This window comes from Physeter macrocephalus, chromosome 14 (assembly GCF_002837175.3).
Source record: "Physeter macrocephalus isolate SW-GA chromosome 14, ASM283717v5, whole genome shotgun sequence".
Lineage (NCBI taxonomy): Eukaryota > Metazoa > Chordata > Mammalia > Artiodactyla > Physeteridae > Physeter > Physeter macrocephalus.
In genome coordinates this window covers 102,659,316-102,682,788 of record NC_041227.1, presented here as the reverse complement: position 1 = coordinate 102,682,788, position 23,473 = coordinate 102,659,316, and the positions used below count along the sequence as shown (strand labels likewise).

The 23,473-nt window shown below is 39.9% G+C and overlaps 2 protein-coding genes across 6 annotated transcripts in view; one reads left to right on the top strand and one right to left on the bottom strand.

Annotated features, from left to right (window-relative positions):
• The window catches only part of CLTC (clathrin heavy chain), a 66,900-nt gene extending 54,144 nt beyond the window's left edge, over positions 1-12,756 (top strand). For 2 of the 5 annotated variants that reach the window (XM_007122531.4, XM_028500044.2), the window contains exons 31-33: positions 964-984; positions 4,637-4,712; positions 7,065-8,107. In XM_007122531.4, coding sequence (XP_007122593.1) covers positions 964-984; positions 4,637-4,712; positions 7,065-7,189 — 222 coding nt within the window. In that variant the 3' untranslated portion in view covers positions 7,190-8,107. Of the gene's footprint in view, positions 1-963; positions 985-4,636; positions 4,713-7,064; positions 8,108-12,668 lie in introns of those variants that run through there. The other 3 variants (XM_028500043.2, XM_028500045.2, XM_007122532.4) reach the window with 3 other exon arrangements.
• Positions 12,743-23,385, bottom strand: PTRH2 (peptidyl-tRNA hydrolase 2). The gene is made up of 2 exons (XM_007122530.4): positions 23,263-23,385; positions 12,743-13,376 (listed from the first exon to the last, which is right to left on the bottom strand). Exon 2 carries the CDS (start codon positions 13,374-13,376, stop codon positions 12,837-12,839), a length of 540 nt encoding a protein of 179 aa, XP_007122592.1. The 5' UTR covers positions 23,263-23,385; the 3' UTR covers positions 12,743-12,836.
• Between the last annotated feature and the right edge of the window lie 88 nt (positions 23,386-23,473).

Sequence of the window (23,473 nt, the reverse complement as noted above, 5' to 3'; positions counted from 1 at the left end):
CATGGCTCACGGGCCCAGCCGCTCCGCGGCATGTGGGATCTTCCCGGACCGGGGCACGAACCCGTGTCCCCTGCATCGGCAGGCGGACTCTCAACCACTGCGCCACCAGGGAAGCCCTACACCTATATTCTTAATACCCTGTTAATCTTCTCAATATTTTGATAGTTTAACCCCTTATTTTAAAATATTGTAGGAGGTTAACAATTAATGACATATTTCCTAAAAGTGCATTAAACAAACTGGGGGTATAATCATTTTATAAAATTCACTTATCCATCTTAATGTCCATTTTTGATGTTAAGATGTTTTTTACTTACCCCGTCCTCAACAGTTACTAGCTTTCATGCTATAGAACATATTTAAATGGTCCTAAAGAATCCATTTTGTCAAAGCAGAACATGCTTATTAAAATCAGAGTTTCATACCTGATCTCTTCAGCATGCCTGAGTTAAAGCGGGGGAAAAAGCACTACTAACAACCCCCAGTATAACTGAATATTTCCTTGGGTTACCATCTAATTAGATATCGTTGTGTTAGTTATAATTTTTTAAGAATTAACATTTTCTGTGTATAAACTGCTTAAAGTCCAGTGTAAGAGGAAAAACATTCGCCTTGTGTCTTAGCCATAGATGAGAATAGCTTCTTTTCTTATGCATAATGCCAACTTGTGAGACCTGGCTCTAAGCTGCTGTTAACCGAAGTGCTGTAAATTTTACTAGTGATTAAGCTGCTTTCTTTCACACTGACTCTAGCATAAACTCTTCTGCAATAAGCTCTGAAGTTAAAAAAAAAAAAAAAAAATTCTAAGTTTTGCTTCCAGTATGCCCTTTATTTTCACTTTTCTCATACCTTTTTTAGTGGTTAGATGTTTCTCCCCTAAACCTTTGTTGCTGATTCTACCTTTTTATGCTCAATATGGAATTTGATTTTTTTCTAAGCTGCACCTTCTGAATTCCTTTGCAGGTTGATGCAATAAAGGAAAAGGTGAAAGTTGATTCTTTTCCATCTTTAAGTCTGGAGGACTAAGTCTAAGGAATTTGCATGATTTTTTTTCCTTCCTTTTCTACACTGCTGCTGCTGCTTTTTCCCCCGATAAATTTTCACTAAAGCCTCTGCAAGTCCCTTGAAACATAACTATAATAGAGCTCTAGGACATTAGTAGATGTTTGCTACTAATCGGCTAATAGGCTTTAGGAAGGGCAGGAGGCTAATCAGTAGTTGGTTCACAGTCTCTCTTAATTATATTATTAAAAACTGAGCATGTTGAGTTTCCATATTAATTCCAAAGTTTCAGGAAATTTCTCTTCCCTGTCAGGGTATCTGGACCATAATAGGATTTTCTCAATACTCTAAAATTAAACAGCCTCTGGTTTTATTTTGTAAGCGTGCCTGACAGTTGTTGAATTTATATATGTATATACATGCCCTAAAAGGCTTTTTGGGGTTTTTTTGGTATTGAAGGACTGTGATCCAGTTTCTGATCTCTTGATTCTTACTAATTTTTTGCTGAAAGTAGATACAAGAGATACTAGCTGCTTCCGAAGAGACTTTCCTCATGTTTCTCCAGGTGTCCAGTTCTTATGGTGCTAGTCCATTTTCAAGAGGAATCAAAACTTTTAAAATCATCAGAGTAGCTTGCTGTAATTGTTGCTAAGCAACATGGATTATTTCTGTATGTAATGAAACAATATTAACTTATACTTCTGTAATAAGGTACATCTCTGAAGCTACAAATTTGCTCTTATTCATCCGTTGGCTCGTCCAAGGTCAAATTTAGGTACCTTTTGGTCACTGCTTCCTTCATTGGCTTGTCTCCATCCCAGTATAAATGAAACAAACTTAACAAACTTACGTCTGGTATCAAATTGTGGTGAGAAAAGGGTGGGAAGGTAAAGGACAGTTGAAACAATTTAAAAGAATTTGGAGGGGGGACAGTGCCTTGGAATTATGTTGAACCAAACTGGAGTCACCATTGGAACTTAGGGCAAACCTGAGTAAAATGCATTGTGTGTGAGGCCCTTCAGCAGCTAGTAAGCAAGGCAGTTAGAAAGCGTGTGTGTGAAAAATAGGTAATTGAACTGCAGTGTTATGCATTGTTTTAAATCAAGCATGTACAACAGTCATTGCAATTACATCATACTACTTTTGAAACTCTTAAGGCATTGCTGTGGGCTGTGTGTGTTTCTTGAGAGCCTGTATAGCAACAGTCATCTTCAGATCTCACTTCTTGCTTCAGTACTTTTGCCTTTTTTTCATGCACACATACACCAAAGTAACTGACTGCATGTTAACTTTTCCTCTGCAGCATATTGCAGTCTTTGTGGAAAAGCCTTTTACATTATAGTGAATTTTCAGTAGTACAGATGGAACTGAACTCAGTGACATGCTTACCTGTAATTTTTCTTTTTAAATCCAAGGATCAGAAACTTTTGTTACAGCTCTTAACAAAAGCTTGTGTTCATAAAAGCCTTCTCTGCTTTTCTTTTTTGAGCAGTCTAAATTGGGTCAGTGGAAACAACAATTGGATGTTGCTGTGCCAGAGGCTGTCCCATTAAATAGAAAAATCAAAAATTTTTTGGCTTAGCTCGATACTCCTCCTTCAAAGTTGTTACTTTCTGTTTCGTTCCTATGCCCAACCTGCCTATGTCTGTGCCTGGGCATTGTGACATTGCTAGCTCTTCTAAGTCTTTAATGAACTTCTGTAATAGGACTTCTTTCTTCAACATCTGACTCAGACATTAACTTTTAAACACGTGTTCACTTTAGATTCCTTTCCTTGAAAGTCTGGAAATGTATTATGCAGTGGTGGTTTTTTGTTGTTGTTTGATTTTTCTTCTTAGAAGTTATTAACGTACACTTATCCATATTTTTTTTTTGTATAACCTCTTTAGCTATACTTATAGTTTTGTATAACTATTTAGGTTAACAAAACCCCATCTGACTGCCCTTGATGGCGCAAACTGTGCTTTAAATTAATAAAGCTGCAGTAATTTTTGTTTTAAGTTTGGGTGCCAAACAGTGGGCGTTTCTCATGGTACTTATACTGCATAGTAGTCTTTAATTTGATATTGGGGTAATTTGTAACACATGAGCACTTAGGTTATAAAATAGAAAAATGGTATACAAAAGCAAACTAACCCATCTTCCTAGGGTAGAAAAACCACATTTTATCTGAAGGTGTCTAGAGTCTACCTCAGCTTACTTTTCTCACATTTTGCTCCCTGACAAATTAGGATGGATTAGACCCACATTTATGGTATTTAATAGAAACAATTAAAATATGTATAAAATATTGTCCTAACCTTAATGGCCTATGTGAGGATTGAAACACTATTTTAAATAATTTCAAATAGAGACTAGGTGCTGCTTTAACCTTTTTGGGACCCAGTCTATAATAGCCTTTTCACTGAAGTCTGCATGTCTTTTTTTGTGAGTGATTTTTCACTATTGGCCTTTTTGAAGAACATGCAGTGAACATTCATTAAAAAGTTCTTTCCTGCACTCTGCCTCCCTATCTCAGCGCACTTAGGACTTTGAAAGCCACTATAATAGATAACATTGAGATTTGAAGTTTAGTTTTACTTCAAGTATAATGATAGACCAACTATAGGACTTTTAAATAGTCTAAGAGACAAATATAGTACAGTTTAAAAGGTAAATGGAAGTGGTACGGTGGAGATTCCCTAATCCCTGTGTCCTAATGTCATTCTCCCCAGTCCTTCACAGAATTCCAGATTCAAATCATGTTAATCCTAGAAGGAACTCTGTAGATTATCTCATTCAACTGACTCACTATATAGACAAGGAAATTTGAGGGTCAGTACAATGGTTTGCCAAGGTCACACAACTAGTTAGTGGAAGGATCTGTGTATTCCAGCTCTTTTCTTCCACTAATATATTTGGACTCCTCTACAGTATTATTTCTGTCTGATACTATCCAGTTTTACTTAGAGTGGCTAGCATATAGTAGCCATTTGCTTCTTTGGCTTAATTAAAGGCAAAAAATGTCTTCCTCAAAGAAGTTGGGGGAAAATCGGGCATTCCTAGTTCCTTCTTAGAAAATAGAGCATCAACACATGCAGCCTGTCTTTATATAAAAAGATTGAATACGGAGCCACTTGAATCTTAAACTTCAGTCCGCACGTAATCCATATTGACAGAAGCTGTGCACAGTTGGCAAAAGATAGCTCATTCTGCACAAGTGCTTATCCAGTCACTAGACTCATTTCACTTTTTTGAATACCATTTCCTTTGGGGAGGGAAGTCTTGCCAGGTCATGAGTTCATTATTATTATCTTTGATAGGGTTTAAACTTCATTTGAGAAAGTGGTTCCTTCTCGTTATCTCCCTCCCTCAGGCTGGCTGCATCCTAGCATGCCCAGTTTTAGCCTGGCGTGAGCTTTTATGGCATTTATAAATCCCTCCTTCCTGAGGGTTTATAATGACAGTGCTAAAAATCACCTTGACTGAAGTATGAACATTGCCATTGAATTTGAGGGGGGCTGAGAATGTTCTTTCTACTCTAGTCTGTTTTATTTTGACAAAATTTAACATACTAAGGCTTTTCCACTTTCTGCCATAAACTAGGTTTATAATACTTTTGAGGTGCTAATTACCATTACCTGTTTTTCTCCAGGTGGATAAATTAGATGCTTCAGAATCACTGAGAAAAGAAGAAGAACAAGCTACAGAGACTCAACCTATTGTTTATGGTAATGTCTTTCTTTCTTTAACCTCACAGAAATATAGTAGACAAACAGTTCATTCTGTGGGGATTCTATCTCAAAATAGAAACGTAGTAAGCTCTAAAGTGCAAAAGGCTCACTGAGTTAAGGAATTATTATTTTTTTTCTGAAAACAGTCTTAAAGTGGGGCATTGACATTATTCACTAAGATGATCTTATTTTTTTTTTCTGTTCCTTTACTCACTAAGATAATCTTAAATGCAAAGGTAATCTCAAAAAACGGTCAGTTGAGATCATAACCTAATTTACCTAATGCCTGCTCACTGATTGCTTATTCATGAATTACTGAGAAAGACATGTTGGTGAGCTCAGTTTTCAGAAGTACAAAAGGTGAGAGAACATGCCAAGGTCATCTTAAGTGTGCTTTACAGAAATAGTACATCTCTTTAAATTCTGACTAGGACAGAGAACTGGATAGCGTTTCCATTTGAGAACTTTCCAGAGAGATAGGATCTTCAGACTCTCAGTGAATATTTAAGGCAATTTAATTTCTTCTTACATGTGCCTTTCTGAAATACTTCCCCTCCTTTCCATTTCGCTCATGGTGAACAGATTGATTTGAGCGACGAATTTGAAGGGTGTAGTTTACAGCACTTGAACCAGGTGGTGTTGGGAGGAGGGTATAAAATTATGGCTGCTGTATCTCAACCTGCTAAAGGAAATGATAGTATACAAATCTATTATGCCATTATCTCCTTTTTACTATAGATAAGGACTTTGGGAATTTAGAGGACAGGGTAGTTTTGATAAAGTTGGAGAACATAAAGTAGATTCTTAGAGATGGGAGCAAGGTGTTTGACATATTTGATATAGGAAACAAAGTAGAAACAGAAACAGGGTGGGTGTAATAATTGGGGGGCATCTACTGAATTTGGCTTATCTTCAGGGTATTTAAATGTATAGTCCTTGTAGGCAGTTGAAAATGGGGTTGAGCCAAGGACAGCTGTGACAGTGCCACCTTCTTAGCATTCCACCTGCCCAGCCGGCTAAGGAGAGCCATGATGTTGGAACTACTTTGGCACTTCTTTCAAGCCTCTCCTTCCCTCCCCCTCAATTGCCTTGAAGTCTCTGCTGTTTGTCAGAGATTTGCAGACTCAAGGAGTTTTTCTTTGTTCTTGTTTTCTCATCATTCCATTGTGATACTAAGAAACTAAGAAGCTTAATGAAAAAATAAAATGCTTATGTTGTTAAAAAAAAAAAAAGCAAGAAAATGGGGTTGAAATTTCAAGGTAGACGTCAGTATCAAGGTTAGAAGTGTTTTTTTTGTGTGTGTGGTATGCGGGCCTCTCGCTGCTATGGACCCTCCTGTTGCGGAGCACAGGCTCCGGACGCGCAGGCTCAGCGGCCATGGCTCACGGGCCCAGCCTCTCCGCGGCATATGGGATCTTCCCGGACCGGGGCTCGAACCCGTGTCCCCTGCATCGGCAGGCGGACTCTCAACCACTGCGCCACCAGGGAAGCCCCTAGAAGTGTTTTTTTAATAAACTGCTGGTTCCTAAAGAGTTCACTCACTGAAGACGGTTTTGGTTGTTATTCACAAAAAGGAGAGACCTGAGGTCACTTGTGGGAGAAATCTCGCCCTAGGTTTATGTTATAGTGGGAGATTAAGAGTAGTACCTCTTTTGCAGGGGGTGGGGAGAGGTGTTAGGTGTATTCTCCCTCTAAATAAGCCAGGTTCTCAACAGGTCGTTTCCTGTATGTGTCAATAACTATTTAAACTTCATGAGAGTGTTAACTTAGTATTCGAAAGAGGTTGTATCCTCTAATGTATTTCACACCTAATGCATATTTGAATATGTCTTGTCTTTGACTTGTTTTTTTTAGTACTGGATACTTTGCTAGAAATGCATTTGGTTTTGTTACCATTTAGACATGTCTAAATCAGGAATTTAAATCTAAAAGTTCAGTTGTGTTAAAAATATATCTGTTAAAAAATTGTTTTCCTGTGCTAATTATATTGTCACCAAATAAAATGTGCAAACACCATGTGGTGATAGGCTTATTGCTAGATGTCTTGCCTAAGCATGTGGAGCATGCATGTGCTTATTGCTTTAAATGATGTATGAAGTAACATAATCACTGTTACAGTTCTGGCCCTCGGCCCTGCACGGTTTTTGTTGGCTGTTTAGGCAGGACCCTTCTCAGGGTGACTGTCATGGTGAAATTGAGACAGTCAGAAGTGTCCCCACAAAATTCATTCAAAGTAGAATGAATTATGTTGCTAGAGTAGGGAGACTGGGGTGTGATCATCCTACGATGCTAACAGTTTCTCCCACCTCCTTGCCCCCCACCCCTGCTCCTTTTTGTTTTCTTCTGTAGGTCAGCCCCAGTTGATGCTGACAGCAGGACCCAGTGTTGCAGTCCCTCCCCAGGCACCTTTTGGTTATGGTTACACTGCACCACCCTATGGGCAGCCACAGCCTGGCTTTGGGTACAGCATGTGAGACGGAAAGCTGATCCTGTAGTCGCCTATTTTCGTACCGAAACATCGTCTCTACCCGCTTCTCAGTTTATAACGGGGGAAAACAGGCACATGTTCTTGTAACCTTTATTTCATGAAGGACTACTTTTTGTTTCTAACTGTAAACTTGGATCACCTATGTTAAAAGCTTATTTCACATTCCGCATCATTTTAGAATTTATTTTCAAAGGGGAATAGTTTCAGTGTTTTATTCACTTGGGCTTTTTTTCTTCCCCCTCATTCTTTGAAGAAGTGCTTAATATTCAATCTGTTGTGAAGAACCTGATTTGCACTCTGTAGTGTTTAAAGAAAAAAAAAAACTCTAATATTGAATCTCTTAAATTTAGTGTATGTAAACAGCTTACAGTATGTATTGTCTAAATGCATTTAAATCTCTTTTATTCAAAGAAAAGCTAAAGCAGAAATATTGGTATGTGACCATGCAAGACTGTCAATGCCAACAAAGACAACACTAATCAGCATATCCTACACTGGATTGCAGTGCTCTCCAAATTATTTGAAAAATGCATTACAGACAACTTGCCTGACTTTTAAATGAGCGTAAAAGGCCCTCTAACCTATGCAGGTTTCCTCATTACACATATAGAAAATGCTAGTGTGTTTTTGCTCACTTCATATGTAACAGGTGCCCTTATGTTGTGCTGTATCCTGTGCTTTTTTTTGTGGGACCATTCCATTCAGGAACAAAGAGCACCATGATTCCAATCTGTGTGTATTTACTAACCCTTCCCTGAGGTTTGTGTATGTTGGATATTGTGGTGTTTTAGATCACTGAGTGTACAGAAGAAAGAATTCAAACAAAATATTGCTGTTCTTCAGTTTTGTTTGTGGAATTTGAAATTACTCAAATTTAAAATAAATTACTGGACTGTGGAAATAACATGTAGAATGGCAGTTTTACTTAAATATCTCTCAAACTTAAACCAAAAGAACCATTTCATATTGGATACCGAGGCAGTATAGGAAGGCATGAGAGCAGAAGCCGAATGAGGATTGGGACGTGGGAAAGCACCGCATTACACTGCGTGCGTTCCAGTAGTTAGTGAGGTGCGTGCAGTTGTCTAAAGAACCAGTCAGAGCTGAAGTGGGCTACACTTCTACTACCTCCATCATTTTAACCAAGGGGGGCACTTTAGGTGTTTAAAGCATTTCATTTATGAAGAGATCATGGATGTTAAATTATATTCACTTGAAGTAAGAATATACAAGCATGTAGTTAACAGGCTATTCTTCAGCATGAATTGTAAAGGCCCCCAAATTGTGGGTATTTTAAGTTGATTTCTTTTAAACCAGTGTTTGAATTCAAGTTTTTTTGCTTATGGCTGAGAATGTTACTCTAAGTTCATTTCACTGTTAATTCTCAATAGTTAGAGAGCCCCCTACCTAGCTTTGTATTGCTCTGTAACTCGAAGTCAAGCCATTGACCATAAACTCCACAGAATGGTCTTCTAAAACTTAGAACTCCTGCTTTTCCCCACCTTCACCTCCCCCCCAACCCCCCCAATATTCCTTATAGGAAATTATAGTATTAGTTGGAAAAATTCCTTTTCCTTTATTGGTTTGTCATAGGGAAAACATCTTGCTGCTCAGGTCCTGGGCGTCCTGTTGTTTCTCCTGGATCTCAGCCCCCTTTCTTCATCTTTGTCAAAATCAAGAGATTTTTCTCTCTTCCCTTCCCATTTAATAGAAACAAGTTAAAATACTTTAGTAAAGGTTTTCTTACAGCATACTTAAGAGTTTTTTTTTAAAGCCTTGTTTTAATCTGGTGCTATGTCTGTGATACTGAGTTGCCCCTTAAAACCATCCATAATGGGCTACAGTAGAAAGAGAAACTGATGCAGCAGATAACTTAGATTCAAACTGAGAGCAAGCTGAACTTCTGAGCTTGTTCCTTCACCTGTATGTTAACACTATGAGTAATTTTCAGGATTATTTGTAGGAGTTTGTTTAAATTACAAAACACCTAGCTCAATACTGGGCAGTAGTGCTGTACAATAAGAGACAATGAGTTGGTAATAAACTTTTATTTAAGAGATCTTCCCTAACTTTCCTCTGAATAGGATGATGGTCGATGGTCTGGGAGAAGGAACTAAAAACAGAAAACCAAAAAGTACTAGGAGTTCTTTACCACTCTCTAAAGGTAACTAAAACAGGAGGGAAGAAGGGGAAAGAGATTCATAGGAAACTTTTCAGGAGGTAAACATGCTTTCAGTTATCTGCCTCCCTAGGAACACTTCTTCCTCTTCCTCCCTAGTATCCAAATATAGACATTATACCAAAGAAAACGTGCTAATTGTTGACAGTCATTTCAACAGACATTAGTACAATAGCAAGAGACTGATGATCTCCAAGTAGGGCTGCTTTAATTTTCCATAAATGGATTTAGTCATGCAGATATTCTCACTGTCGTGCAGGGGTCCCCAGCCCCTGGGGACCTGTTAGGAATGGGGCCTCACAGCAGGAGGTGAGCAGTGGGCCAGAGAGTGAAGCTTCACCTGTATTTACAGCCACTCCCCATTGCTCGCATTACCGCCTGAACTCCACCTCCTGTCAGATCAGAAGCAGCATTAGATTCTCATAGGAGCATGAACCCTACTGTGAACTGCACATGCAAGGGATCTAGGCTGCATGTTCCTTGGGAGAATCTAATGTCTGATGGTCTGAGGTGGAGCTGAGGTGGTGATGCTAGCGCTGGGGAGCAGCTGCAAATACAGATTATCATTAGCAGAGAGGTTTGACCGCAGACTCATCAAAACCCTCTCAGTGAGTGGCAAGTGAAAACAAGCTCAGCTAGCGCTGGGGAGCAGCTGCAAATACAGATTATCATTAGCAGAGAGGTTTGACCGCAGACTCATCAAAACCCTCTCAGTGAGTGGCAAGTGAAAACAAGCTCAGGGCTCCCAGTGATTCTGCATTATTGTGAGCTGTATAATTATTTCATTATATATTACAATAGAATAATAAAGTGCACAATAAATGTAATGTGCGTGAATCATCCCCAAACCACCCCCTGCCCCCATCCCAGTCCGTTTAAAAATTGTCTTCCATGAAACCAGTCCCTTGTGCCAAAAAGGTTGGGGACTGCTGCTGTAGCGGTTCTCAAACTTTTTCTTAGGATCCTTTTTATACTCAAATTACTGAAGATCCCAAAGAGCTCTAGTTTATGTGGGGTTCTATCTATTCATACTTACTGTATTTTAGTAGTTAAAACCGTTTTTTTAAACTATTAACCATTTAAATATGACTAATGAACTCATTGAATGTTAACATAAGCAATAATGAATTAACCATATTTCCCCAACCAAAAGTCAAGCAAGAAGAATGGCATTGTACTATTTTTTACGTCTCTTTAAAGGTTGTTGTAACAGAAGACTCCTGGACTCTCATATCTACTTCTGCATTCAATCTGTTATGTTTTGAAGTATATGAAGAAAATCTGGCCTCATACAGATATTTAATAAGGAAAGGAAGGACTATTTTAATAGCCTTTCCAGATACTTGTGGTTAGCTGAAATGTGGACTTTGAAATCATGAAGATGAACTTTTTGTAGTTATATCTGCCAAACATCCAGGTCTGGTTAACTAGATTTTGTCAGTTCTTGCAAGTAAAAATGTTTGATGACAAAAGCAGCTAGTTCAGCTCAGGACTCAGCCACAAGTGTTTTTCCTCAAGATGACAGTTACACCAGAAATGTTTGATGTTACATAAGATATAAAGACAAACAGTCAAGGATCAAATTTAATAATTTTTTTACTGCTTCATCAAGGACATGAAGTGAAATTTTTTTTTTTAAACTAAGTGTAGGGCAGTGAAAACTACAATGACTACTTGTACAGGTAGGTGCCCCTGCCTTGATTTGTGAAAGGTGCCAGCAGTGTTACCCACCATTGCTTTTTTATCATCACTGCAAATGTCAAAATAGTGGAAAAGGAAAAGAATGTCCTAGTATTAGGAAAATTGTTTTGACCCCCTGCAAGTGTCTTAGAGACCCCAAGGGCTCTGCAGAGTATACTCTGTGGACCATAAGATTATGAACCCTATAAAATAAATATGAAAGTACAGGGGACCTAGAAAACAAACATAGTGTTTCCATAACTACCAGAATTTGTGTACCATTCATCCTAGTAGATATGCCATGATTTATTAAAATTACTTGTATCAGCCACGGCAGACCATCCTGTTGGGAATGTACTTTTGAACCTAGAACCATCAGTCTCTGAGGCAAGCCTCAGAAATTACTGGAGCCAGAATCATACATTTAGGATTGGGTTCTCTTCAACTCAGTTACATGCTGTTGCATCACTTTCCAATCCAGTATAAACATTCTATTTAGAAACAGTTGCTATTGTGGCATCCTTCACAGTTGCAATTTCTTCTGTGCTGTCAGATGCCACTGTAAACTATAAAACTGACAAAATAGAACCTTTAAGACTGGCTGCAGTAGTCTTTAGTGTTCTGCCCAGACCCCACTGACCTTAGAGCTTGCAGCTGTGCTATACTACTGCTTATGTTGAAGTTAACTGCTAAAAACTAATGCTAATTGCTGAAGTTAACCATGGAGAGCTGCAGTCACTTAACATGTGCCTGTTACCAAAATTCTCCCTGACATCATCGTAGTTCTTAGGGATATACTGAATTTAGAAATCCTGTCAAGATCCCCCTAAAGAAGGCTTTCAAGAAAAATGGCTTTTTGCAAAAAAGAGATCAGGAAGCTATGTGGCTCTTGGGAGCTGGAACCTTCAATTCTGGGCAGCTGGTATAACATAGTAATTATTGGAATTATGTCATGCTAAGTGTATAACGCTCAAAAGGGAAATAAGGTGCCCTTAAATAATTGTCCAGTTCCTTAAGTTCTAGGTAAAGAAATAAATAGTGGGATGCTGGGATAAGCTACATTCACTTTACAATTACCATAAATTCTTACGTGGGCCCATTATCACCTTCAAGGTCCATACAAGTCACTTTGCAAGTTTCAGTGCCTTCATTGTTAGGAAAGGTGGGGGGGGTGGGAACTAAAGAGATGTAGGACCACTGCTGAGAAACTTTTGCCAGTGTGGGTCAGGGAATGAACATGAAACACAGCATGGGTGGGTTATATCAGTGCTGTAAAACCTCAGCTTTAAGACAAATCCACAAAGTTAGATTTTAAACCCATGATCTATTAATAATATAGGCAGTCATCCAAAAACTGAAGGCAGGAAAAACAAACTACAGTTTGCACCTAATGGTAGTACCCTTGACCCCTATCTTCCAAGGGGGGTAATAGAAGAGCTATTAACACACAAAGGGACCGAACCTCACATAGGAAATGCTGTTTCCCACCTCATAATCCAATTTTATTGTGACCTTTGCCTCTCATCTTAAATATTTCTTGTTTCAGCACCCATCTGTTGAACCACCAGGACTATTTATTAACCAAATTTTTTTTTTTTTTTTTCAGCCCAAGATAACTGTGTAACCAGGCCAAGTACATGATAGAAGAACACAGGAACGGATTTTCATCTCAAGAATACATAAGTTGGGGGAAGAAATTCAGCTTTTATTGTTAGAATTTGACAGTTTCAAACCCTTGTGGTGGTGGGATGACCATCATCATACAATATTCCACCTAGTAAAGTTTTAGGTGACCAGTGACCTTGTCAATTAGGTCTACTGGTCCTGGCCCAATTCCTAGAACAGTTTGAGAGCCAGGTGCAATCTGAGTAAGTCCTGCATCTTGGATTAAACTTACAGTCAGTCCCAGCATTTTTGCATGGGTCAGTAATTCAACTAGAGTTTCTTCATCAGGAGCTCTGACCACCACTTTGGGCTGGCCACAGTATTCCCATCGTTTGAGTAATTCAGGGTTTCTCCTTTGAATTTGCTTGTAGGCAGAAACAGCAGCATGAGAACACTGGGCAGCCACTTTCCCTTTTCCCATCTTTAAGTCATTTCGAACCACAAGAATCATTTTGTACTCCCCACCCTCTCCTAAGATGCTCGCTTCTGTTCTGGTGTCAGTGTCTGTCTCGCTCACCGAGCTCCTGGGGATCATTCCAAAGCGTACTCGGAGTCCCCAGCCCAGGCACATGCCACAAGCAACTCCGGCAGCCAAGCTGAGTGCACCAGGATTAGTCAAATATTCCATAACCAAGGGTTTGGAGAGCATCTGAAAGGAAAAGGAAGTTGTCACTATCTAGCAGTGGAAAGTTACAGGCTTATCAGATAAAACATCCTCCTCATAGTATATGAGCAGCAATATTTTAATTCTTCCAGAAAAAAGGCAAAATATGTTTTGGATCTTAGGCATGTACTATTTTTTCTCCCCTGTGTACTAGAAAAGGTTCAAGAATACAGGTGAAGCAATTTAGGTCATTTTGAATCTCAATATGAGGAGTACATCTCTTTCTTGGATACAACAAAGCTCCGTTCCTCAATTTTTGCTAAGTCTTGTGGAGAAAGGAAATGTTCTGTTTTACCAAGATGCCTAAAGGATCTAGAGAAACCAAGATTAACTCACTCTTTCTGGAATATAGTGAGTGCTTATTTACTTGTGTCTTCCTACTGCATTAATTCTTAATGGAGATGGTACCAACCCCTCAGAGAAGTTCCTGGTTGTCACACCAACGGGCCTGGAGTGAGGTGCGCTTGCTGACATTTACCAGACCTTGGCATGGAATGCTAAAAGCCTTACACGTGAAGATTTGTCCCATTGGACATTACTGTAGATGAAAAACTATTAATGTCTGAGAGTAGAACCCAATTTCATTTTGCATATGGACACAAAATATTTTTTGCATAGTTTTAACACACTCAATTTACCAGTAGTATAACTATCATATAAATCAAAGGAAGATGATCCTTTATCCTTATTATTTTAGAAAGTCCTATTACCCCAGCAAAGCTGTTCATGGTATTTGAATCATCAATAAAGCACTTATATCAGTCTACATTTGAGGCTTTTGGATTCATGACGCTTCAGTGTATAGGCACAAACAGTCATCAGTTTCTTCTAGTGGAATAAATAGTATCTAAGCATTTATACATTGAAATACATGGGGCCATCATGTTTGTAGAACATATAAGTGGTGCCCTTGGAATTGTACAGTGCATAATCTGCGTGGCATACATGGCAGTCCTGGAAATACATATTTTACCATAAAGTTCTTTTTTATTCTTTTTGTTAAAATTAGAACATATTAATGTTTTTGAAATTACATGGTAGGCAAAGTATGCAATGTTATCAAATATTTTAAAATGAGGATAATATAGGGAATCTTAAACTTTTTTGAGATGTAATTCACATACTATAAAATTCACCTTTTTAGTGTACAATTCAGTGTTTTTTAATATATCTACAATGTTGTACAACCATCACCACTATCTAATTCCACAACATTTTCACTGCCCCAAAAAGAAACCCCTACACCCATTAGTAGTCCCTTCCCATTTCTCCCTCCCCCAGTCTCTGGTAACCACTAATCTACTTTGTCCTTACGGATTTGCCTATTCTGGACATTCATACAAATCAAACCATACAACATGTGGCCTTTTGTTTCAGGCTTCTATCATCCAGCATAATATTTTCAAGGTTCATCCACACTGTAGCCATGTATCCATACTTCATTCCTTCTTTGCTGACGAATAATATTCCATTGTATGGGTATACCACATATTATTTATCTATTCCACCAGTTGATGGACATCTGGGTTGTTTCTACCTTTTGGCTATTATGAATATTGCTATAAATACAAGTTTTTGTATGGACATTTGTTTTCATTTGTGTTGGGCTTATACCTAGAAGTCTAACTGCTGGGTCATATAGCAACTCTGTAACTTTGAGGACCTGCCAAACTATTATCTAAAATGGCTATACCATTTTACATTCATTGCAAGTGACTTTATTTTTAAAAAACTGTGTGTTGGGCCTGGTAGGGTTGACAGCCACTTCTCTAGTGCCTTATGACTCAAGTCTCTAATTCAGAAACAAAAAAACCAATGCCTTTGCAAACAGATCTTCATATAAGTCATGGCTGTCTCCAGATCTTAAAGAAGGATTGGGAGGATTATGAGATAAACCGGGCTAACAGACCTTCAGTAATTGTTAGAGAATGATGGAGTACACTTAATATCTGAAGGAAAAGAAAATGACTATAAATTCTTTTGTCTCCAAACTATAAAAATATAATTGAACACATTACACTGCTATACTATGTATCTTGCTTTTCTAAGTCAAAGGTACAGTTAATAAAAAAGTGAAACAACCCAATATCCCCACATTTGCAATCTCAAATTCAAACCCTGCCCTCCCCAGAACAAAACTAATTTCCCTGAAATTGCTACTTAATGTTATAAAACCTGTATCTCCACTTCCTTGGAGTCCATTAGAATCCTTTACTATTCAGTTACTTTCTGAAACACCTACCAAAAAAACTCTGCATTTTATAGTAGTTCATGCATCTCCTTCTCTAGTTGGATCCTGTCTGGAGCTACCTTTTATTTTTTTTTTTAAATGGTTCAGTTTCTCCATATCCTCACTAACACTTGTTATTTTCTTTCTTTCTTTCTTTTTTTAAATTTATTTATTTTTGGCTGGGTTGGGTCTTCGTTGCTGTGCACGAGCTTCCTCTAGTTGCGCGAGAAGGGGGCTACTCTTCCTTGTGGTGCGCAGGCTTCTCATTGCGGTGGCTTCTCTATGTTGCGGAGCATGGGCTCTAGGTGCGTGGGCTTCAGCAGTTGTAGCACGCGGGCTCAGTAGTTGTGGCTCATGGGCTCTAGAGTGCAGGCTCAGTAGCTGTGGTGCACAGGCTTAGGTGCTCCGCGGTGTGTGGGATCTTCCTGGACCAGGGCTCGAACCCGTGTCCCCTGCATTGGCAGGCGGATTCTTAACCACTGCGCCACCAGGGAAGTCCCTGGAGCTGCCTTCTTAAATGGCCAACTTTTACAGATACAGAGGCAGGAATACCAGGACAATGTGGTGAGGAACATATTTCCAGAAGTTAGTTGATAGCACTCTGAGACAGTCTGTCCATTAGTTTTGGCAAAAAACTAATATGGGGTAGTTGTGGGGCAGAAGCTAGTTTGAGGTGGGGTCAAGAAAGAGAAACAAAGTGAAAGCAAAGCAGAAAGAAAAAGCAACAGATACAAGGGGCTGTGAAGAAAAAGGAAAGGTTTTTTTTCCCCTCTTAGGATGGAAAGATGAGTATATACAAATGTTGAACATATTTAAATGTTAATGGATGGACCCAGAGAAAAGGTAGGTAGATGCTCAAGATAGGGAAAGAATAATACTACAAAGCAGTAGGTGGGGGCTTGCCTGGTGGCGCAGTGGTTGGGAGTCCGCCTGCCGAATGCAGGGGGTGCGGGTTCATGCCCCGGTCCGGGAGGATCCCATGTGCCGCGGAGCGGCTGAGCCTGTGAGCTGTGGCCGCTGGGCCTGCGCGTCCGGAGCCTGTGCTCCGCAGAGGGAGAGGCCACAACAGTGAGAGGCCCGCGTACCGGGGCAGGGGGCGGGGGGAAGCAGTAGGTGGGAGGCACCTAAGTCCCTGTGAAGAGATTTGGTCTTGGAAAGAAGGGACACCTTTCCCAATGTGACAGGTTTAGATGCAGGTAGGGCTGTAGATTTGGAAGCAGGAAATTGTTCCTTGGAGGGAGTTATTTTGTACAAAAGTCAAGCTGGAGTTGAGAAGAGGAAGACTGAAATAAAAGTTACAGCAAAACACAGCAGGATTGCAGAGGAACGTTGAAAACATGGTTAGGATTAGTAATGATTTTATAACGGTACCATACCTACCAGTTATGATCTTCTCAGCAGTACTTAGCAGCCTGAGTATAGGTAAAAATATAGAAGAGATGACTTCATATTTCACAGAGAAAATAGAAGCCAGAAGACTGAAACCACATAATCACTGTCTCCAAACATATAAACTAAATCTGCTGCACCTATATTCTTCCTTCATCGTCCCCATCTATGACAGATAGTTGGATTTATCCAAGTTTGAATTCTACTAAGAGTAAGCACCAAGACACGAGGGCATAAGGGAATTTAGGGTGAGGGCAAGAATGTTTGAAATGATAAGCCATGAAATCCACATTCTTAGAAAATGATTTAAGGACAGGAAAGTGACAGGATATGCACATGCTATTAAGAAAAGGTATGATGGAAATAAGCTGGAAAGGCAGATGGCTGTGGTTAGAGAGAGATGTCTGGGGTTTTGAGTTTGGAAATGGAACATTATAACGTGACGAAAGTCCCAAGTGTAGCTACAGAAATAGGTTATTGAATTATAGTCAGAAGTGTGTCATTAAGCTCATCTGCTTTCTTCTTTTATTTTTATGATATATTGCCTCCTTCCTCCCACAAATATTAACTGGTTCTGCTCTAGGATCTGGGGGAATACAGGAGCACACAAAGGAGAAAAAGTCCCTTCTCTCATGAAGCTTACGTTCTGGTAGTGGTTTAGAGATGACTCAGTCCTAATTTTGAATTTCTTTCATTTTATTTTAAGAAAACTTCATGTTGTCATAGCTCAAAGCTTCAATGGTACTCTGAATGTATTGTGTCATTTGATCCACATAACTATAAGAAGTTAGCATTAATTCTATATATTGAAAATGAGGAAACTGAGGCAAAGAGAAGTTAAAAAAAAACCCAAACGTTTGCTGACTTCCTATGTACCAGACACATACTTTGTTAGACTAGGAATACAGTGAACAATACAGGCCACTGCCAGTTGTTCACAGATGAGTGGAGGAGAAGACAAATAATTACATGGCTGGTAAATGTTATGAAAAGGCATTAGGGAGGACTTCCCTGGTGGTCCAGTGGTTAAGAATCTGCCTTCCGGGACTTCCCTGGTGGTGCAGTGGTTAACAATCTGCCTGCCAATGCAGGGGACGTGGGTTCGATCCCTGGTCCGGGAAGATCCTACATGCCACAGAACAACTAAACCCATGTGCCACAACTACTGAGCCTGTCTGTGCTCTAGAGCCCTTGAGCCACAACTACCGAACCCACGCACCGCAACCACTGAAGCCCATGCACCTAGAACCCGTGCTCCACAACAAGAGAAGCCACCGCAATGAGAAGCCAGTGCACTGCAACAGAGAGGAGCCCCTGCTCACCACAACTAGAGAAAGCTGGTGTGCAGCAACGAAGACCCAAAGCAGCCAAAAAAAAAAAAAAAAAAAAAAAAAAGTCTGCCTTCTAATGCAGGAGACACAGGTTGAATACCTGGTTGGGAAACTAAGATCCCACATGCCGCAGGGCAACTAAGCCTGCGTGCTGCAACTACTGAGCCCACGTGCCGCAGCTACAGAGCTTACGTGCTCTGGAGCCCACATGCTATAACTAGAGAGCCTGTGAGCCGCAACTACTGAGCCCTCGTGCCAACACTAGAGAGCCCGTGCATAACAACTACAGAGAAGCCCATGCGCCACAACGAAGAACCTGCGCACTGCAACGAAAGATCCCATGTGCCGCAACTAAGACCTGACACAGCCATAAATAAATAAATACATACATACATAAATAAATATATATTTTAAAAAAGGTGTTGGGAGGTACATAAAGTGCTTTAGCTCAGTGTAGGAGGTCAGGGAAGGCCTCGTTGAAGAAACATTTAAAATGCAACAAAGGATCAGTAAGAAGATAGAAGGATGGAAGATCATTTCAGGCAGAAAGAACACCAAGTGGGCAGGCCAGAGGAGAGAAATACAACATGTCAAATGACCTGAAAGCAGTCCAGACTGCTGGAAGATGGAGAGAAAGAGCTGCAGAGAACAAAGTGAGAAAGACGGGCAGATCACAGAAGGCCTTGTAAGCCATGTTAGACGGTTTGGAATTTACCCTAAGGACAATGAGAAGCTGCTGCAGGGAAATGATTTTTGTTTTCTAAGAGATCACCTGGGACTTCAGTATAAAGAATGAATTAGAAGCTGGTAAGAACAGATACAGGGGATTGACCAGGAGGCTGCTATAATGTAATCATAGTAACAGTTAATAATTGCTAAATTAGGTTTTATATTAGGTATATATTAGGTATTGACACTCTACATGAATTGTCTCCTTCAATGTTCCCAACAGTCCTTTAAGGTAAATACAGAATTATTATCCCCATTTTTTCAGATGTGAAAATTGGGGTACAGAGAATATAAGTAGCTCACCCAAGTTCACAAAGCTAGTAAATGGTAGCCTGACTCCAGAGCCTGTGTTCTTAACACTACTCTGTTGCCTTTCCCAGTAGTCTAGATCAGATGACAGTCACTCAGAGAAGAGTAGTGACAATGCGAAAGGAAAGAAGTGGCTGAGGCACACCTGTATGATTTGGTGACTCACTGGAAGTCTGATGATAAAAGAAAGGGAGAAGTTTAGAATGACACCTAGATTTGAACAAATGGAGATTGGAAGTATACTATTTACTGATGAAGGGATTCTGGTGAAAGAGAAGGTTTGAAAGTAAAAGATACTAAAATCAGTTTTAGATATATTACGTCTGGTTTGACCAAAAGACATCCTGGTTGAGATGTCCAGGAAAAAAAAAAAGAAGATATATCATTTAAGAGGTCAGAAGATAAGCTTAGGCTAGAAATACATATTTAAAAGAAATTAAAATATAACTGAGGTTACTGAAGTGATGAAAGTGGGTAAGGCCACTGGGTCAAGTATATCGAGGGAAGAAATGGCTAAACAGAACCCTGAGGAAACAAGCATTTAGGGATAAATGGAGAAGGAATGACCAGAGGGTCATAAATGGCTAAGTCATCAGCACCTAGTTTCAGTCCTCTTTCACTGGTGTGCCTAAAATGGTGACAGGGCTGTACTGACATGACTCTAGATGCCTTTGCAGCCACAAAAAAAGAAAATAAAATTTAATTCTTATTAGAACCCACATTATCTCATAATGCATCTATCATTTAGTTACTACATGATGCTTACATATCAGCAGGACTTCTCTCTGAAAATCTAACGACCAGACTACAAATAGAATAAATATTCAATTATATATATATATAAAAAATATATACACACACACACACACACACACACACACACACACACACACACACACACTTCTATATCAAGAATTAGAAGGATCCTCTGCACCAATTTCTAGGTTGCAAAGTAACCAAATATCCCACATACCAGACTCAGGTACTATCTGGAGAAAGGAGCTACACATAGAGTATATGTTGAATATACTCATCTAAAAGGTCATGACGGAAAGTTTCTCATTTTCTCAGCTTTATTTAAAACAGATATATCAGTAACAGTCATCATAAACAGAAAGCAGAAAAAGTTCCAGAAATAACCAAGTTTGTTTATCACTTCTGTCCCATATCTTATGAGGTCTCTAATTCTAAAATGTTGAAATTAATACTAGCATCTCTATTCTTTAGGATGTTCTAATCTCCTATCAGCCTGATCAGATCAACATCTAACTCCTGTAAAAAGTGTTTCAGCTTGTCCCCTTTTCTGCATATCTATTATAAACATATATCTATAAACCCAGTGCTTGAGACTAAGGTAAAAATAACTATCTTAGTCTCATAGACAATCCCGGGCAATGACGGCACTGCCAAACGAACATGTCCTATAAAACCCTCCTCTTGGTGCCTTCTAATTTCTCAGCCAAATTAAACCTCTTTCACCAATGCTTGTGATTCCATTACCTTCTGAAGCATGCTACCCCCATGTATCCTGTTCCACTGGCTACTGCCCCTTGGCCTTTTCCAACCTAAAAACCCTTCCTCTTTGACCCTTAAACCACTGCCTCACTTTTCCTCTTCCCTTCATCTCTAAACTTCTTCAGTTACCTGTCTCCCTTCCCCACTCAACTGAAACTGCTAAGGAATCAGACACTAGCTAATTGCCAATGCAGTTTGCCTCTTTTTAGGCCTCATCTTGAGTTTTCTGCACCACTCACTGATAACTTTTCTTTAAGCTTTCTTCCCTTGAATTCTTTAACCCAACCCTATTATCATCCTATCTTTCTGATACCTTTTTTCCAGTCTCTTTTTCTGGCCATATGTCCTCTGTTGGCCCCTGATGTATGTATTACCCAAGCTTACACATTTGGCCCTCTTTTCAGTCTGTACCTACGTTGCCCTATACAGCAACCATTAGCCAAACGTAGTCATTTAAACTTAAATTAACACTAAATAAAAATTCAGTTCTTCAGTTACATTTAACCATATTTCAAGTGCTCAATAGCTCAACAGCTTAAAAGTGGCTAGGTGCCACTCTATGAGTTAGCGAGATATGGAACATTTCCATGACTGCAGAAAGTTCTATTGGACAGTGCTGGTTTATATACTCTCTTTCCATTCAAGCAATCAATTAATCAATCAATATTTACTGAGGGCCTATTGTGCACAGTTCTGGATGCTGGAGAAGCGCACTGAACAATCTAGTAGGAGGAGATAGACAATAAATAGTTTGTGAAATGAAGAATCCCACTCATTCCTGAATCAACAAATGCTGAGGATTCCTAGAGCATCTCCCTGGGCGCCACACTTGAACTTCCAGCTTCTGCTAGATTTCACCACTTAGATGTCTATGAAGTGGTCTAAACTGTGTCCTACACTGAACTCAGTATATTCCCTTCCCTCTCAAACTTCCTGTAATCTTTCCATATTTGGTTCACTTGTGCCCTAGTTCATCCTAGTCCATCTGCCATTATAATTAATAAAGCACTAATCTGATCCTGTAATTTCTCTTTTCGAAAATCACTGGATACAAGCCTAAGGGATAAGGAAACCAAGTCCCCCTAAAACTGAGTCCCTTACCGAGTTTATGATTAATCTCTCTATCCAAAACTTTATCCCCTTTCTTGTCCGCTGTGACCTCAACCCTGCACTAACTGAATACTAAGCAACCAGAGTTGATGACTAAAACTGTTGTTGTCAATAACACTGTCAATACACTAAAACTGCTGTTGTAGATATCATCTACCACTCAGGTTGTTTCTCCAGGGCAAGATAGAGCTAAGAGACCTCGAGCCATAGACCACCTGGCCAGAGAATCATAAACCAGAGACATCCTGACTCCTGAAACTACAATTAAGGAAAGTCACAGAAATGTTACAAGACGATTAATTCCAGCCTCTTTGTTCTTCCCCTTTAAAAAAACCCCGAACTCAAACACCAAGTTGGAGTGGATTTGAGGCTTGTCTCCCACTCCCTTGCTTGGGGCCCTGCAATAAAGACTGTGCTTTCTTTCACCACAACCCGGTTCAGTACCCTTTAGGTACCCGTTTGCTACCCGTTGGGTGAGTGGACCCAAGTTCGGTGGGGTAACAATAAAACATAAATCCCTTCGCAGGCATTCAAAGAACTACACAATTTGGTTTCAACCTACTTTATCCTCCTCTCCTGCTGCACAGTGTACTATTCAGCCACACCAAATGACCAGGTATTTTCAAGCAGCAATCTCTCCCTGAAATAATTTTCTCCACTTAAACACACAAAAAAATCCTCTTCACCCATGAAGGTGTAGTTCAAACCAAACCTGTCTCTTAAGTCTTTACCACCCCCCAGTCAGTCTTAATTATTTACTTTCCAGAGCCGCTGTAACAATAACACATAACCACTGTGCATAATTCTCAACGTCTAGTACAGTGCCTGGGATTGTTAAAGTATTAAATACTCTTTTAGACATTATGTCTGTGTGACACAGGGAGGAAATTTTTCGATCATATTCTTAGAGGCCTTTTTCTTTCCTCGTAGGACTCAACAACTTGCTACGCTGTAGGTACTCAATAAATACTCAGCAGAGTGTGAGGCCTGCTCGGTATTTTCTCACATTCGGAGCGAATCCATCAATGCTGCCTCAATGGAGGCGTTGCCTGGGAACTAGAAATTCTGGGTCCTTCCCCTCCCCAGCAGCTTGGTCCTTTCTTCCAAAAGACGACTGGCCGAACCGGAACAGGGGCTCCGGCGGCCACTGGGCGGAAGACAGTTTACAAAGGAGAAGATGAAAGGGTGAGAGGATGGTTATTAAATTAGATGGGAAGAAACATTCCAATTGGAGACAGAATGAAGAACATTCCCCTACCTGTGAGAGGCTGACCTACCCAGAGGACCTCTCCTCCGCCTCAGTCGCGGCTTTGCGTTCTTCACTTCTGCGTAGCGAGCACGCTTCTCTCGCGCGAGTTACCCCTTCCGGGATTCCTTGACAACAAGTTCCGGATCAAGAACCGCGAAGCGAACAGTCATTCTTCCTCTCGCCCCGCCCACAAGTCCCTAGCCCAGACTCGAACTGAAAT